Source organism: Diadema setosum, chromosome 7 (assembly GCF_964275005.1).
Source record: "Diadema setosum chromosome 7, eeDiaSeto1, whole genome shotgun sequence".
NCBI lineage: Eukaryota > Metazoa > Echinodermata > Echinoidea > Diadematoida > Diadematidae > Diadema > Diadema setosum.
Window position 1 is genome coordinate 8,417,295 of NC_092691.1, and position 19,727 is coordinate 8,437,021.

Genomic DNA, 19,727 nt, shown 5'->3' on the forward strand with positions numbered 1-19,727 from the left:
AATTTTTTTTACGCATCACAACTTCCCAATATTTCATGAGTGAAATAAATTTGTGATCATGGAGAACACTAATGAATAGAGAAATTAATGTAAATGTACATTGCATTCATGTTGGGATTATAGTTAATATTTTCATGTATTGCTAACTTCGCAAACAGCACCAGTCATGAAATCCACAATATTAAATAAAAACCCTGCAAAACATGTGTACAAAATGTATGATACAGTGTATAGCATGCTAATTCTTAACTTTTTCAAACAAAGGAGAAACAATACCACGCACTGATTCATTCACTCACAATGAACAAACTTTGTATTCAATGATGTCATTTTGCGCTACTCACCCTTGCAAGAGTTAAAATTCGAATCCTCCAGTTTTCCCTTTCTTCATTTGATGTTGCCTAGAGAAAGGGCATAAAAAAAGGTCAAGACAAAGTTAGGATGGCTCTGAAAAGTGCTACATACCTTTTACAGTCCAATATCCCTTTGGCAAATGGCATAGGATTTTGCATTGTGGCAGAATCATGTCCCCCAATATTGTGTATGAAATCTTATGGTAATACATATATATGAGACCACTTTTTAAAAGAAATGAAAAACTAACACCATCACTTGAGAATATGCTCCCACGGAGGTTTGTACAGATGATAATTATATGGTTGCATTATTTATTTTTTTTTCGGGGGGGGGGGGGGGGGTCCAAATATCATTGGAAATCTATATTCATTCTCTTCCAATCATAAAGAAGCTTCCAGACCCGATCATTCTGAGGAAAGGTTTGACTTTACCTATCTCTACAACATTACAGTTTATGATAAGAATCTAAATTTTGAAGGTTGAAGAAGGGACACATGAACTTTAAGATAACAACAATTCCCTTCACAATTTCTCAACGACATATAATCTTTTCGGACATAACTGAACCTTTTTGAGTCATACTGTACATACAAAGGTGTGTACATTGTACATACAGCACAGAATGATTGCTCATCTATTGCTAGCTAGATTAGTTATGCCAGGTGTGAGATATTTTGTTTCAGGACAGGAAATGGATAGTTCAGAGCATGTGTACAGCAATTGAAAAATCATTTACTCAAAATACATGGAATCTGTTTGATATCTTACAGATTAATAACACAAATTGCAACATCTACTTGTGGAGTTTTTCCTTGTTCATTCTCAATTCATTCTGAAACAATTGTTCTCAAAATTCTCTGGACAAGATGTTGAATATCTCTCCTCTCTCTTTTTGGATCTATATCTTTATTTCTACCTATCTATCTATCTCCCTTTGTGTCCAATTCCACAACACAGCATGGTGTGCAGAGAGATATTCACTGTAGACGAGCAAAATTAACCACACACACACATACACACACACACACACACACACAACATCTACTGTATGATGTAAAAGAAAAAAATGAACAATGGTTGTGAAAAATAGATTTCCAGGCCATGGCCTGAACAATAGAACCCATTAAAATGCAAGAAAATAGGGGGGGGGGGGGGGGGTTAAGGTCTATTAAATAATATGACTCTTTTGTTGATACCATTGCTTGCCCGAGTCTGTGCAAAGAGTACCTAGACTTACATGAGAAATGAAATCAGTGGGGAAGTTCAAATTGAAAATTTCTGTTGCATGAACATGAGTCACAGTACATACCTAGTGTATGGTGGATATATACATGTACACAAAGCAAAAGTAGTGACATTGAAAGAAAAAAAAATCAATGCAAAAGTTGAGTGCCAGACAGTCTTTACATTAAATTGCCAAAAAATCAGTGTTTTGGTTGCATGATAGGAAGTCTTTACAATAAAATGCCACTTTGTTCTAAAGTTGACTTTAACAGCAAAATGAATTTATTCAAATTCATGAAATTCTTCCGTTGAGGTGTTTTCATTGCAACTGATTGACAAATTGCCCTACATCGGCGTAAATAAGCACTGAATTGATCAGTGTTTTAGTAGTGGCCATGATAAAAATCATGGGCTTACATACTTTTTATCATGGCTACTACTAAAACACTGATCAATTCAGTGCTTATTTACGTCGATGTAGGGCATTTTGTCAATCAGTTGCAAAAATTAATTTATCAAACAAACAAAATGACAGTAATTTCACTACAGTTTTGTAGGTACATTAATGAATGAAGTTCAGGATCTTTAAGCTGAATAAGCTTCCATGAAAAAAAAAAATATATATAAACCCCAAACATGGTAATTTCATTTGGCAATAATTCCAGTAACTCACACCTTTCTGGTGGGTTTGTATGTCAAATTAAGAAATATTGATATTATATTGGATGGCACTGAATGGGACACTAGGGAATCGTGCATGAGTTAGGGCCAATGTTGCATGGATCGAAGATGAGTGCACTATTTCCTGGTATTCCGCCCAATATAATTATTATCATCTATAATCATTATCTGCAGAAGGCATAAATTGTAAAAAGTATCATACTTTTATTGATAGACTCTGAAGTCAACTCTGCACTGAAAAAGGAGGGACTTGCATTTATGTAGCAAGATGTTTGCACTCTTGTGAATTGTAACAAGACTTTGCGCACTTAATACAGTAGCAAGCGTTTGCACACTCAGCAAGTGCTCGCGCAACAGATGAGACAAAATACCGTTTATTATTACAAGGTCACTAACAACAGGGCATGCGTTTTGTTCAACACATTCTCTATTGCACAGTAAAAACAATGCACAAGAATATACACGCAGAGACGAAAATACGTCATCTTGAACATTCCCTTCCTTTATGAGGTTATCTTTACTCAATTAAAATTAAAACTCTGCAATACTTCAATGCAAAGGATATTGTTTATTGTTTCTGATATCACTTCAAAAGATGGCAGACTCCTTCATTTTTTTCTCCCGTCAATGGGAACGTATTGTATTAATGAGTCCTTATTTCAAAGTATTGACATGAATGAGTAGGAATGTTTTGAAAATTGACTTCCATAATGCACATTTTTGTAGATGTTCGTTCAAAAGCATGTATTTTTGTTTCGTGTACACTTTGTACACTTTTGAAAGAAGAATGGGGAAAAAAATCAAATCAAATTGAAACTGAAAGAGAATATCTCTTAATGATTTGTAGGCAGAGACCTTCACCTCATTAAAAATAAAAAGTCCATAAAATGAAAGCTACGGACATCGCTCTTTAAAAAAACTGTTTCATTTTTATACGTTCCACTTGACTTTGGACTTCCGCTGCTCCATGTGATTTCACAATGTTCATAAAAGTCAACTTAACATGGACTGGACTTTCTTTTCTCACTCTCCACTTCCATCTATCATAGCACCAAACAACACCGTATATCAATGTAGTAATTAAATCATATGGTCAACGATCCTTTCAATATTCAGTACCTTGTCTTTGGAATCAGCTCCCAAATGATATCAGAGAATGTTCGTCACTAGATCAGTTCAAGTCTTTTACTGAAATCTCATTTGTTTGTACAGTAATTTTCATTGTCATGTAAATTTCTAAATGATGTATTTCAGGTTGATATACAATATTCTTTTGTGTGTGTGTGTGTGTGTGTTCTTATGTATTTGTCTTTTCTTGTTTTTAAAAAGTGCTTAGAGGTCTACTTTAAAAATGTAATTTGCACTCCACAAAAATTGTTTAATATCATTTATTATCCAAAGGCGAATGAAACCCAAATACACAGGATGACTGACTGAATTCAAAAATATTTGTAGAATACATCAGCAAAGTGTGAGGAAAATTGTATAATCCCTTGAAAATTTATGAATTTTCAAATTTCAGTGCCACCATCAATGGATGAGAAGACTGCAAATTTGTACATCACTTCATGACATTCATACACTGTATATGGATAATGTTAAGAAAATATAAAAGAGAATTCTGCTGCTGACACTGTGTTAAGGGTAATATATTTTGGGGCGGCTTTCTGTAAAAGATAATTCCAGAAAATATGTTGAATTCTGTCTCCATTTTCTTACTATCATTTACTGTCTGACAGAGACGTCACAAACCATGGTAGTCCTCTCATCCAGCGATGGGATTACCGAAATTGTAAAAATTCATAACTTTTGAAGGGACTGTCTGAATGTCCTCAGGCTTCCCCAATGTGTTCTACTAATGGTCCTGCATTCTCTCATCCACATATATATTTGGGTTTCATCCTCCTTTTAAAGGGGATGGCTAGTAATTGATCAGTGGGAATCAGTGGGAACGCTGGGGATGATTGTTCCAATTCTTGTGGGATTCATTTAAGAGTACATTATATATCTATTGTTGTGTGAAAATTATTTGCTTCAGAACAGTCACGTATTCAAGCAATGTGCAGATTAATGCCCCGTCACTGTACAGGCATGCTAGCCTGGAACCATTAAACTGCACATTACTTGAATATGAGACCATTCTGAAGCAAATAATTTTTACACAACAGTAGATATATAATGTACTCTTAAATGAATCCCACAAGAATTGGAACAATCATCCTCCAGCATTCCCACTGATCAATTACTAGACATCCCCTTTAAATGCTGATACTCTGCTGTGCCTGCCACAGACATTTCTCCTTTCCTTACAATGTTATCTGCAACATACAACATATCACCAGTTTTTCCAAGTTATCACTTTACTTTGATACAATGGATATACAAGTAGGCTCTGTTAAACTGCATCAAATGCAAAAGCTACAGACATCACTGTTTAATAAATTCTGTTTAATTCCATATCCCCTACTGCTATGTTTGATTTCCAATTTATCATAATAATCTGAAACAAAGGTTAAAGTAGATCATTTTCTGATGTCATTTCAAAAGAGGAATTTTGTTGATGATTTAATGAGCAGGACACTGTGAGACTTGGGGGCTGAGGTAACAAAATCATATCCTTATCCTTTCTTTAACATCTGCAGCATACAATAACCTATAAATTTCTGATCTCCATTTCATCTTGAAAAGAGAAAATACAAATTCCATCACAGCTTTAGTATTACCTGAGCTCTGATGGACCAGAGATCACACTTGATATACATCTTGTATTCCGAGTCCAGTTGGATGTGTGTGCTCATATGTAGAGGGTAGTGCTGAATTGGCTGGAACCAGATGTAAAACAACAGATGAATTCATTATAAATAAATAAACAATATATATTTTTTACAAAGCTTGACATTGTAATTAGCGGTGGCCAGGGGCCAGTAGAAATTGATGTTGGACCACCAAACTTCCCAAAAGGATATCTTTTGGTGGCCTGAAATTGAATTTTCATATTTCCCTTCATTTTTGGCCACTAATCTATTTTTTGAGGGCCACCAAAATTTTGGATTCAAAGATTTTAATGGCCCAAATGAGCCACCAGAGAAAAAAGTCAGTGTGGAGCCCTTTATGTATTATATGAAAAGTACAAAGTTTTGAAAGCATAAAACAATTTAAATTATATGCACAACAAATGCATAATAAGCCCATCTGCAGTTTTATTTCACCAAGTAGGGCTAAATTATGCATTTGGAGACAGTGTATATTAGCAAGAATAGAGCATGAAAGACCATCGTACGTGCGACTTGTTAAAGTAAATATAAAGAGTATTGATAACACTGGATTGATTTCTAATTGTTTCACAAGGGATTCCCTGTGCAAAGAAGTATAGATCAAGATATTGAACTACTACAAATCAGTGAATGTCATGTCCCTCTATTCATATTATTCGACCTTAGAATCACAAATCTTGGTTGTACTATAATTATACTGTACATGAAGCATAGGATTTTACTTTCCTCTGTCTCCATACTTCACACTTCATCCACAGAATGTAAAATACATACATTTCATGGCAAATCAGAGAAAAGACATCCTAAAACACTGCTGACACAACCAATTCATGATGAAAATGAATCTATGTTTGAACAAAAGAACCTGGAAATCTATTATGTTCTGAAGAAAAACACTCACAACAAAAAACCAAAACAAATCTCAGAAAAAATTATTAACCACAGCACAGTACTGGCCTAATGCAGGTAATGTACACTCTGCATTTTAATACACAAGTAATGTGGGTGCAGTGTCTCAATTCAACACGTGACCTGGCTGCATTTGGACTGTGGACCTTCTATAACAAAAGAACCGTGTACAATCCACTGGACCATGACACATCCAACGCTGTATTTTTCTCAGTGTATTCTACTGATCTATAAGCTAAAGAGTACCAGTCAGCCCATTCTATCTCATGCATTATACTAAGTATTGTGATTGACATCGACCCAAAACCTTCTCAGTATTCATAACTACCATTTTCCAGATACTGTATACGCTGTTATTTTCACGTACAGATATTTTCGCGAATGACGAGGCCATAGACATTTTCGCAAGATGTTGTTTTCATGAATTGACGTCGACACTTACGTTAATGCACTATTAACAGGGCGCATGGAGACATTTTCGCGTGTTGTTAAATTCGCGATCCAACTGTGATTCGCGAAATTCGCGAAAATTAAACCCTCGCAAAAATAACAGCTTCTATACAGTATGCCTTACTTATCCTCTCTTTTCTTTTACTGAGTCAGGCTGACAACACACCAGACATAATACACATGAGGAATACATTGTGTGCAGTATATCTGATTCTATTATCTCAATCTAACTCGGGTGAACACATGATAATACATAACCAATATCACATGAACCTCTGTAGAAGGGAAATTTATTAGCGGCAGAAGGGAGTAACTTCAATATTGCAATAATTTATGTGAGCCCCACCAAAAAAAAAAGGACAAAAATTTGACAAATATTCCAACTGATATTGACCTATCTTTTCCACTCGTCCTTTGTACAACAGTACTGATTCAATTCAACAGTACTGATTAGAATTAGTCTCTTGGTCCACATTAACATTTCATCACTATCTAGTAACCTAAGCAAGATATTAAAAATGAGAGACACATTGTACATGTTAATTTGTCACCAATAGATGGTATGTCAAACACTAAAGATAGCAAGTTCTCAACAAATACTTCAATTGAGAACAAGTTATAGACTTTGCACTATATATGAGCTGCTGGTTTGTTGATTTTAGCATCTCCCCTCAATTAGCCAACTTACCTTGCTGGATCCTTGCTCTCTTTGTGGTATCTTGGTGGTATAAAGATGGATTTCGTTGCCTAGCAACACCACCCATCTTTTCTCATAGCCCTGAGGAAAAAAAAAACCATGAGAAATGAATGTTACAATATTAGAAGAAAACAAATCATGGAATTGAGGGGAAATATTCAATGATGACTCATTTTCGGTTTGAAATACACCTTGTATGGGCTTTCAGTTCTTCTGTTAATCATTAATACATGTTACCTTTATTCAGCTTTACAAATGTCTACTGTTAAACATATGAAAACGCCATGTAGACTTTTATGCACCTTGTGAATAACACTCAGATTTAGCCATAGACACACGCCCAGAAGCCCTGTTTTTGTGTTTCAATCCATTGTCATTTCAGTAAATGTCAAAAAGTTTTGCAGTTAAACTTGGATTCTCAGTCTTACTTCTGTTAGAATTAATCCACATATAGTGTATCTAAAATTAAATATACTGCCATTTTAGACTTCTATGTTTCATATTTCCCCCATTTTTGTGTCAGTGAGGACTACTAATCAAGGTCTTTTATCCACTTCCTGCTCCGACAACTTTGTGCTGAACATGCAATATAAAAATTGTAGCTCATCATTTCAAAGTTCAGATCATTCTGATTCTGATGATACAACAATCAATTTTATTGATTGGAAAATATCAACATAACTTCTTTTTTTTCAGCCATGACAACTTCGATTTTTTCCTGTGGCCTGCTCATTGGACAGGGAAGCCTGGTCATGCATTTAATGATACATAGCGTGGCAAAGTTACAACAGGCAAAGTAGCCAAAGAAGTTTCAAACTACCTGGACTTATTTCCCTGAGTTGCAAGATTTGTTCTCGAAGAGGTTCACTGATATTTTGACATCTTAAAATCAAGATACTGTATCCACCAAATATTTTGCAAGGCTTTTATTTTTGCAAATTTTGCAAGTTGGGTGCTATTCACAAATTCAAAATCAAGCACAAATTTGAACTCCTATCCTGACACGAATTCGACGTGTATGCATGCACTTAATTCTCTGTTCCGTACTGCACTCCACAATCACGAATTTAACCACTCGCGAAATTGTTGGGCAGTTCAAATCCGCGAAAAATTAAGACTTGCTAAATATATGGTGAATACAGTACCTTACATATCAAATCATGTTGAAGAATTCCGAACAAAATGAAAATATGATGGCACGATGATTTGCTGCCTGTGACTGTGTCACAACTTCATGATGTGTTCTAGGACTTGGAACATTAGATTCATATCTTCTGTAGAAAGTTTGAAACAAACATACACTTCATATCTTCTGTAGAAAGTTTGTAAACAAACATGCACACACACACACACACACACACACATACATACAAATGCAGTTTCAACGCACTCTGTAGTGAGGGCGTATACAGCTGTAGCTCTGGGGTGAAATTACAAGTAGCGCTTTTCTCTTCTCAGGTGGAGACCCCCTAATTTCATAATCAATAGCTGTCTTTTGAAGACTTTCTTGATCCAAGTATATCAGACTGCACTGATTTTAAAAACAGTTGCTCACTTGGGAGCCCTGAGGCTTCTCAGACAAGTATTTTGTGTGGACAAAGTATTTGGAAATGTTTTCATATGCAAGGTGATACGCACTGGCTCAATTGCCAGGGCAAGTGAAAATCAAAGTTGAGTAAGTGTTTTGAAACAATGGGGGGGGGGGGAACGCTTACTTGAATAGGGCAAGCAAAAAGTTTTGAAGAGTGTGATGAGTGTGCAAAGGATTTCAAGATATGAAAAGCAGCCTCTAAAAGTCATACCTGATCATTCTACTCTTCCCCCAAAAAGGGTTGTAGAAAAACTGCTAAAAACACACCTTCCCATTCAGCTTAAAGATACCAAACTGAAGAATAATGTAGAAGAAGGATAGCTCTTTCAGAAAATATGAAAAACTCAAGATTGACTCAGCTGAACCATTTCACCTTTTTTGAGTCCTCACTTAAAATCAAGGGGTGTGACTTTTTGTTTGTTTTGTGGTGCATGGTCACAAATAATCTACACTCAACTACCACTTGTCTTTAATGATAACTGACAAAGAACATTAACCAACTTCTTCTTGTATGGACAGAGAGTATAATATCTCAATCTTGATCAAATCTATCAAATTCAGAAACCATAGCTTGCAAACTGACTGAAACATTTCAACACATCATAAGCAAATACAGTGTATGTTTGTTTTGTCTGGATTAGAATCACAGCACAGATCTATATGACCACTTCACACCATTGAAATTTAATACTGCAGGTTTGGAAATTATATACAATTATGACGTATCAAGGTTGCAGAAGCACTCATTTAAAATTTACTATTTCAACATGGATGCATAAAAAGAGTGTGATGGATAATTCAATATGAGGTATGTCCAGTTTTGCTATCAAGAGCAAATGGAAAAATTTGTGTGGAAGGCAACTTTTATGTAATTTCAAGAGACTTGTGGCCTAAAAGAATTATATATCGACACTTCCTCAAATTATGAAATAAGAGTTGATATATACAACTTGTATGACTCAGCAATGAGTTCACTAGAAATAGTACATTGTATATCTGCAGATATGGTGATTAACTTCTATCATGCACATGTACATATCTCACCTATGCCTTATTAAAAATCTAAATATTTTTGTCCAAGTTCCAACATGATGGACTAGGCAACATTTACACACAGATTGTAGATGGTGGCCATTATACATTATGCTGTTGACTCGAAGTAATGTACAAAAGAGAGAGAGAGAAGTGTAATAAACAAGGGGTTTTCCCTTCACTTTGGCAGTGATTGTGGAACAATCTTCAGTGTCAATATGGGGTGCTTGTTGTACACACATCAAACACTCGTATCCCTGATATGCATGAGATGTAACATAGCATCAGGAATTTTACTGATAAGTGACAAACAAGTACGAGATACAATTGTAAATCAACAGATTTCATTTAAAGTGCAATGCGACATCGAGTTCAAATTGACTCTTACACAAAAAGAACAAAATTGAATACACAGAATGAAAAGGATATTATCAAAATAGGCATAAAATAACAGTTCTACGGATTTGTATATATATTGACTTTACTACTTGGTATTCAAAGGAGTTTCACTGCTTTACTTTAATATCACTAGATATTAAACATGCTACGTGTATATCTCCCAAACTAACATTAAAAATACCACAATGAAAATGAAAGAAAAAAAAAATCCTTATAGCAACTTTGTACCTATTATGTAAATCAAGCATGCATTAGGAATAGGTAGATCACAGGTGCACACCATTCAAATTATTGTCACATATTGCCATATTAGTTAATATCATTCAGACATACACAAGTGTATCTTACCATTAAATCTGCACAGTCTTTTCAAATACACTCGAAAAATTTACAACTGGTATTGTTAAATATTAAATATAATCTTACAATTATTTCCAATTTACAATTTGACAGATTCTAAGTTCTACAGCATTTATATGTACGATACCAGGGGCAGATCCAGGAATTCCATAGAGGGGAGGTACCTTTACAAAATTAAAATGGGCGCATGTGCCCCCCCCCCCCATTTTTTTCTTTTTAAATATTCCTTTTGTTTTTACCTAAAATAAAGAGGGGGCGCATGCTCGGTGGCGCTAGCAATAAACCTGATAATGTGAAATGGTACAGCAGTGTACAACTCACATTGGAGGTTGACCCGGAAGTTGAACCAGAAGTTTAGGGGGAATAGGGTTCATGGAGAGGTCACGCTAACTTTTGAGTTCGTTAAAATCATCATGTCCACACAATGCTACATGTACAAGTACAAGTACAGTTGTATATGACAAGTACTGACCCCAAAAGCTAACAAATAGAGTGTAAACCCTATGTCTTGTGGTTCTGATCATTGATTAATCTACAAAAGATTGCTAATTTTCAAGTGTGTCTGCACAAGGCTTGATTACGAGCTACTCATCGAAGATTCAAACATCAAGCTAATCTTTAAAAGTTTATAGAAAAGTCATGAGAATGTTCTATAAATATACATGCTTGTACATAGGTAATGTAATGCCAAATATTTTGCAAGGTATTTATTGTCACAAACTTCGCGAGTCGGGTGTTATTTACAAATTTAAAAACACATGAAAATATTAACTCTGATCCCGACATAACAAGTGATCTGTACACATACATTTCTCCTTTTAGTACTGTACCCCACGATAGTGAATTTAACCACTCATGAAACTGTCAGGAAGTCCCGATTCAAGAAAAATTAGATTCAGTAAATATATGGTATTATAACATGCAGCTACAGTACAAACAGCATGTCTGGAGTAAATTGTGTTGACTACAGCTGTATTGTTCATTTGTTAGTAAACAGTGATCATCATTCTCTACCTGGATCATCATTCTCTACCTGGCCTGGTGATGCAAGTAGATGGCACTTTAATCTCAAATTTTTATAATGGGCTAATATGTTACCAGATTAATGACCAATCTGTCACCAGATTTATGACAGCAATCTTTGGCAAAGACAGTTCAAAGATGATCTGTCATTAGTCTTACAATCACCCCAGCTAGTTTACATTTATTTGATGTTTGATTTCTATCTATTCATCACAGTCAACTATGTATCAGGAAGTTGAGTTGCATTTTTAAAAGCTCTCTACAACCTATTTCATGCTCACTTATTGACTTACGCAATCAGACAATGTGTAAAGTATACTGCCACTTCAGGTTTTGTTTAATACACTATTAAAGTTTTACTCAGAGATTAATATCAAACAGAATGGTACAAAGTTTGTTACAATTAGACATAGAATCTAAGAAGTTTATGTTGGATTTTGAAGTTTAGCCTGAATACAGTATGTCCAAAAAAAATTGCAATCAGATTTTCACATTGATAACACCCAATATGATTAAACTGTCTAAATGCTACTTCAGGGTCTTAGAATATAACATCTTAGCTCTATTTTGCAGAAAACCCCATTCAATTTGGTTAAGTGGTCACAAATAATGTGGATTGTTGTGAAACATGACATGAGTCTGATTCTTCCAAGTTTAGCACTTGGATGCTCTCGTGTGTGAACACAATAGACAGAACTTGGAGGGAAGAGATTCCTGACATGCTCTTCAAAATTCCTCATTTCTCTTTAGACCACCGAAGCAAATCAAATGGGGTTTTCTGTAAGATGTGGGCAATGAGTTATAGTTTCGTATCCTGAAATTGTATTTGGATTGATTCAAAATTTTTAAAGTTATCATTGCAGAGGGTCCCATTGTAATTTCTTGGGGGACATACCATACAAAACACTGAATACTGACTGTAATCAATCATATGCAAATCATGATGATAGCATAGCCTCATACAAGTATGATATCATAGCCCATTGTAGCACACACAATTTGTTTTCCTTTCATGTTATACAGTAACAAGTGTATGCACTCTTTGCTTTCCGGTACTGTGGTGACCGATCTACGTTTAACCCATTGAGGATGGGCTGATTTTGCTACAACATGCATTTCCCATAGACCAATGGCCGAGTATACTCGGGACTCGTCCTCAGTGGGTGGTGGTACAGGTGGTAGTTGGTGGGTTGTTGACCAAAATTTATTTTTATCCTATTTTTTGTGGACAAATTTACGGGAGTAACTTGATGTGGTTACATCTTAATAACTTGCGAATTCACTTTGAATGTTGAACCAGCTACCAATGTTTCATTTACACGTAAATGTTTCACGCAATTTTAGTGAAACTCTACACCAGTAATATATCACTACAACTGTTTGATTGAAACTTCACCCCATTTAAATCACAGTCACTTTGAAAGGTGGATCTGACCTGCACATTGCCTTACAAGTACAAGCACGGGAATCAAACAACTGCTGTAAAAAATATTATATCAAACAATTCATATCATGCTTTTGAGAACTCTTGTTCACATGTACACATGCACATCTAGAAGAAATCAAGATCCTAGTCGCACCAGTTCAGGAAGAAAAATCACTGACCAACTGTCACTGGTTTGAGCAAGGCCAAACTACACAAACATGACTCTCATGAGTTTTAAATTACCAGACTGTCTTGAAATGTCCGACATGAGCCTTACATTATGAGATGTTAAAAGAACTTGTACAATTTCACATGCCATTCATGCTTCACACTGCAAATAATCCCAACTAATCAGAAAAAATAGTGACTATTTTGGAAATGTCACACATTTAGTAGTGCACTGATTGTGATTTTAATTTCACTATTTAATTAAATAGACTGGAATAATTATTATGCCCACCCATATGAAAAATATGTTTTTCTGCATTGCGATTCAAATCACAGTGAAAATAATTGAAATATTTGGTGGCTGAGAGAATAGTCTATAGATGTGAAGCTCTGACCCACTAATATGTACCTGTATGACTGGGGCAAGGGATAATAATCACTTCTTTATTCATACTTCAATGGCTTTCATACCATGCTGTAATGAGTTTGAAATGTTGAGGGGGAACTCATGGCACAAAGTTTTAGAAAATTAGATAGTCATACCACTTGAGGCATTTTATAATTTAATCAGTAAATGTTTTTACAAATCTTTTACTTTTTAATATTCGAATGAAAAAAAAATTGCTATGAGCAGGCTATTTCAGATAAATAATCTATGTGATATTGTGTCAAGCACACGTGAGGTACAATTTTACACTTGAGAAAAGTGCAATATTTAGTTTAAAGTTTGAATTTGAAGGGAAATGACAGCACAAAGACTAAAAGAATACATAGTCATACATACAGCTGCACCACTCAAGGCTTTGCTTCACCAGTAATTGTTATATCTATTTTTCACTTTCATTCAATGTAAAAACAAAAACAAAAAAATACTACCAGCAGGTTATTTCATATGATCATATTATATGTCATATTGTGTGAAAAGCAAGTGAGGTACACACCCTTAAAATCAAGTGTGATAGTTTAAACGAGTTAGTGGAAAGGTGCGTTGCCACAAAATTAGCAAGAATAACACAAGTAGGGTAACATCCCCAGTATTCGGTCACTTAAGCTTTTTTGCAATATTTTTCAAACTAAAATAATACGTATACATACATCATATCTACAGCTACATGTATGTATGTGAAATATATCAAATTTCTTTAATCTCAACTTTCATTTTGTTAAATATCTCACAGAATTGCACAATCTGCACGTTCAAAGTCAATGCGTGTTCAAGGCAGCTGAAAAATGCGCGCGCGTGCTACCTTGTTGGCGCAAAATTGCATCGGGGACGTTGCGGCGACCGTTAGTGACCGAATACTGGGGCCTCGGCACTTGCATTCAACCCTTGTACATTGGGACACTGTATCGGCACGTACGGAAATTTTTTTTTTCTTTTGCGTTTTCGAGGATGCCATTACACTCCAAGCTTGCGATAAGCGAAAAATCCCACGAGAGAACCACGTATTTCTTGATTTTTAGCTTTTTTTCGGCTACCTGTACTCTTAAAACTGGGCCTTATCCGCGCGCGCTTTTGGAAAGTAGCGCCGATTCTGCACTTTTGACAGTAAAATTTGGGATTTTGGATGGATTTTTGGAGGGGGCTAAGGGAGTTTCCTGTTGTGAATGAGTGTGCAAGTATGTGAATTAATGTGATTTGCGTGTGTTGTTACAGTTTAACTTACTGGGTGGTGACTAGTGATAAGTGACCGAATACCGGGGGCTGACCGAATACTGGTGCCCTTACCCTATATGAAATTACATAATTTTACATGAACCTGTACCATCAAAGCTGCTGTTGTCTATAATATATCATACAGTAATGACACCTCTCAGGTTGTCTTCAGTGTGCATTGACAAGATTACAAGGAACTTTGCTGTAATGAAACCAGTTGGCATACTCGCAATAAATTTGTCAGCTTTTGTCTTGGTGCAAAACTGTCGCAAGTCTGTGTTTAACTTTCAGTGCTCGCAGAGGAGCTGTCCCCGCAGCACACTTGTAATAGCGTATCCAAGCAGAAATTAATTACATCCTCCGCAAGTCCCCTTAGAGTGTCTGCCAGCAGGAAGTACCAAAGATTGGGCTAATGTCTTAAAGGAAGATGTCAACATCCTGTCTCAATACACTACTCTTCTATCTCCTTGTTTGTCAATACAAAGTGTACATTCACTGGAACCTTGATAATCACACAGGGTGTCTTAAATTAGTCAGTATGCTACAGCTACCTTTGTACTACCATGTACACAAACCAAGTGACAATATAACACTTTCTAACTGACAGCTACACTGTATGTACCACGTTCAGAAAAATGTCACCATATAAATACTGAGCAAAAACCCTTGAAAGACAGGAGCTTGTAACGGGACAAGACATCTTGTGTGCCTAAAGATTTCTTTCTGTGCTCTTACACTAATATATATCAAGGCATCACAAACCTACATGTAATTGTGCATGTGATATTCAAAATGTACTGTACATCAAACAAAATTTGTAGTGTGTTTGCGTGAATGAATCAGACGTACTGTACTATAAAAGTATACCGGTATGTGACTGCCAGAGATGTACTCTTCTCATGGCGGACCATATGCCCATTATACACTTCACAAAAATCAAATTGCTGCCCTGTGGGACATATAACACTGGACATGGGCACTTACAACATACCTACAACCCAAGACAACTTCCACACATTTTCATACCACCTTTCCATTTCATGCACAGAATGATGACCTTTTCCCAAGCTGTGCACTTGTATCAGTACTACTTGTATGCATGCGTTAACAGGTGTCTACCTGAAATAGTCTATGATTAATGACATAATTTATGTGGTCTTTCCCCCTGGGTTTTCCTACCTGTAGCAAGCGCACACAGCAAACACCTTGTACTCACATAAAAAAAAAAAAAATCAACTCTACAATCAAACAAACTTTATCAATTATGGTAAAATCAAACTTACGCAACAGTGCAAATAATCTTATACCCCCTCCCATAAACATAAATAGAACAAAAATAGGCAAAAAACAGTTTGCCATTTCTCATGCCTTAATAATTGTAGGTAATTTGATCTTTAAATTTTCTGTGTTGTGGTGACTTTTTACTTCCAAATCACCTATAAACCCTGTGTGTTTTGAGTGCTGAAAACCCCATGTAGTTTTGTACACGTGTACATACTGTCCATAGCCCCTTGAACAGAAAGGATTTCAAAGACAAGGACTGAAGGAGAAAAGTTCCCCTAAAACATGGCTCTTCCAGGCACGACAATGTGGCTGGATCCAACGCTCAAAATTGTTTATTTGTCCATTTAAAGGGGATGTACAGTTCTGGATGAGGTGAGGATTTAGCTTTTAACGTTTTGCGAGATATTCAGAAACCACTCTATGAGATGTCAAAGAGCATGCAATTCTAAGGGGTATGGCAAGTATATGGCAAGTATATGGCAGTATATGGCAAGTTTCGTTAGGACACCTCAAACAGATATATTAAGTGGGACAGATATACACAGGCTAAGGAAAAGTGAATTGACAACCCAAAAACATAGAATGCATCTGGCGATAATTTGTTTCAGAGACATAAAATACAAAGTAATATGTTCTCAAACTCCTTTTGGTAGGGTCTTGCTATAAAGTTGCTGAATTCACAAGGATTCGTGAAAGAATACTGTATAACAAATGCAAGTGACAGCACTAGATGAGTGGGAAGTGCACGTCTAGGGAGGAAGTTCTGAAAGCTAGCGTCGACACCAGTGGAAACCTGTGACTCATGAACTGTGATGCCTATTTGCAAACCTCTTAAAAAAACACAGTACACAAAATCAGGTTCCTTTTCAATCACTCGGTTTCACAGATTTGAAAGACAGCTTGATGTAATTTCTCCGTGTTGTGGTTTTGATATGCGACTGTGTTTTATACAACAAATTCAGTTTAGGTAAATTATCAATTTGTACAAGGCAGGCTTATCAAGCCCTGAAATCGCGTCCTTGATGCTACTTCCAGACACTGAACTGAAGCTTCAGGGGAATCTTGTTATAATGAGAAGCTAAAAACCATGATGATCTCAATTTCTTTGTTACATCACGCTCCAAAAACAAAGATGCTGGAGTTGGATTCATGAGCAAAATCACCTTGCTGTGAGAGGGTGTTGTCAATATCCATCTTCTTTTACCACAAAGTTCTACTGTACAATGTTAGCTTGGCAATCATTTATCTACTTAGTATTAGCTGTGTGCATTAGTCCAAACTTTTACATTACATCGAGAGTGCTTATAGTTTGAATGCTGAATTACCGGTACAAACACGATTGCAATTACAATTCGAATCGTCATTCGTTCACACGAGAGGGAGGCTACACAGATTTTTTTAATTTTTTATTTCAAAGCAAGGAGGGAAGGTTTGGCTTCTTTCCAAGTTTCTATCAATCACTCTTGAGCCTTCTTTCTGCAGGAGTGGTTACCTCCCTGGTTGGAGGATCACCATCATCTCTGCCCTAAAACATGAGGTTCAATTACATCCACACAGTCGTTTTGTTGATTCTGGTGAAACCATGGAGGTACATGTACTAGGCAAAGCTTTGCCTAGTACCTCCTTGGTGAAACATGATTGGAAAACACCTCCGAACCATTGAAACATTGGAATTATGATTCAAATCACCCTCCGCGATTCCAGTTTTTAACTGTAAAACCAGAAACACTCACAGCATTATCAAAACTTTTGTGGATTGAAGCTGACAACCGTTTTCGTATCATTAAACTTTTGTGAAATGCTACTGCCATTAAATGACAATGGCAAACAGTAACTAAAAATTCATTTGTACAAAATAGCATTATGTTAGATTTTAATCAAGATGATTATGTCAGATGTGTAAACAATTTTGAGCTGTTACAAGATGTAAAATAATTGATATTACACTGTATACTGTATTTGTATTGTAAGTTCCATTGGTATTTAACATTTTTGTAAACATGTACAGTATGTGTTACAAATTGTTATAAAAAATGCATTGAAATTCTTTCTGTGTTACAAATTGTTATGTAAAAGTGCATTGAAAATCTTTTAAGTCTGAAATGCACTATGTAAAAACTTGCCTTTATTATTATTAATGCATTGTGCAGACAAAACCTTTTGCAAGCATTTTACTTTTGTGAATCTTGGTTCCTCACAAACTTTGTGAAAGTCTCATGCAAGTGAACATTTTTGGTTTTACAGTAAGTAGCAGATAAGCAAACAGACAAGCCCATTATACTCATTTGTATCATGGCATAAAAACAGATTTACCCATACAGTGTATTCCTTGCTTTCACATTCTTTCACACAAAGCAGATATGGCCTGCAGTAAAATTTCGGACCACATTGCTTCTGGGACCTGGCAACTGAAGCGATTGCTACAAAGATCGGGGCTCTCATTCTCTCATGCGCATACATACTACTTCTCTATCAGTGGCAGTACCTCTGGCTTGAATCCAAACTTCCCACTCAAGGACATAGCAGTTTAGGACAGAGGATGAACAAAAGCACATTCATATACATGTATGTACAACTTAAAAAAAGACCCAACATAATGACAAAATTCTTCGCATTCATAGGAACCCACTTGCGGCCTTGCTGTTTACACTGTACAGCACAGAATTAACCACAAAATTAGACATGTTTTGAATGAAATTAGACGTACAATTTAGAAAACAGACCCTCCAAATTTAAATTAAATCCAACAAAAATGAATTTCAAAACAGGAATGACATTTACCAATGTTAGCAAATCATTTTGCTTGCCTTTGTTAGGTATCTCTACAGTAGCGATCTTGGTCATATGACTGTAAAACAGCATTGTGCAGACTTCTCTTTTTTATATAGAAAGAACAGACTAAAATCTGGCCTTTTTGATCTGTGGAGAAGGAATTTGATTTTGTAAAAATCATACTTCATTTAAGAGCTTGACCAAGGCCTAGAGGGGGAAAAAATCTACAAGGTACACTACTGTATGTCACACTAGTGTCACTTTGCATAATATACAATGACTATGTATATGGTACGTGTAGTGTATTTGAATGCAAATCAATACTGACTGAAAACCACTTGTAGTACAGAAGGGGATTTCCACTTTCATTGTGACTTTTCTTTTGTTTTGATCAAACGTGACAAGCAATGCTATGAGTACATGCACACTCTGTCAAGAAGTACAGTAGAACAAAGGAAGAAATAAATTTCATGACACTTCGGCCTACTTTGTATCCTTGACAGCAAAAACATGAACGAAGCAGAAATACTGTACCAACACACAGATTAGTTCTGTAGACCCTGCCGGTGCATTCATGAAAACCTGTAAAGTTTCATTTTGTTTTGCTTTGTTTTTCAATGACTACAGATCATACAGTGCAACAGGGCATGACTACAGTTGTACGTGTACATGTACATATAAATGTATCTGGAGTCTAAATTGTTGTTGCACTGGAATCAGCAAAAGGAAAAATAGAACAGTGGACTGATGGAATTTGTGATTTTACAATCACAGCATATTTACAAAACATTCACATTATACACTGTACAACCAGTTTTGTTTGTCCAATCCTATTTAAATTATGACGTGCAGACCAAAGTGTACAAAGTACTGCATCAATATTTTGGTCACAGCTTGTACAAGAAACCTGTTCCAATGACATT

At 35.8% G+C, this 19,727-nt stretch overlaps 1 protein-coding gene across 1 annotated transcript in view; it reads right to left on the bottom strand.

Moving 5' to 3' along the window:
• The window catches only part of LOC140230761 (uncharacterized), an 81,313-nt gene that overhangs the window by 57,614 nt on the left and 3,972 nt on the right, over window positions 1–19,727 (bottom strand). The window contains exons 2-4 of the mRNA XM_072310900.1: window positions 7,084–7,173; window positions 4,986–5,084; window positions 345–401 (exon numbers count right to left, since the gene is read on the bottom strand). Coding sequence (XP_072167001.1) covers window positions 345–401; window positions 4,986–5,084; window positions 7,084–7,173 — 246 coding nt within the window. The remainder of the gene's footprint in view (window positions 1–344; window positions 402–4,985; window positions 5,085–7,083; window positions 7,174–19,727) is intronic.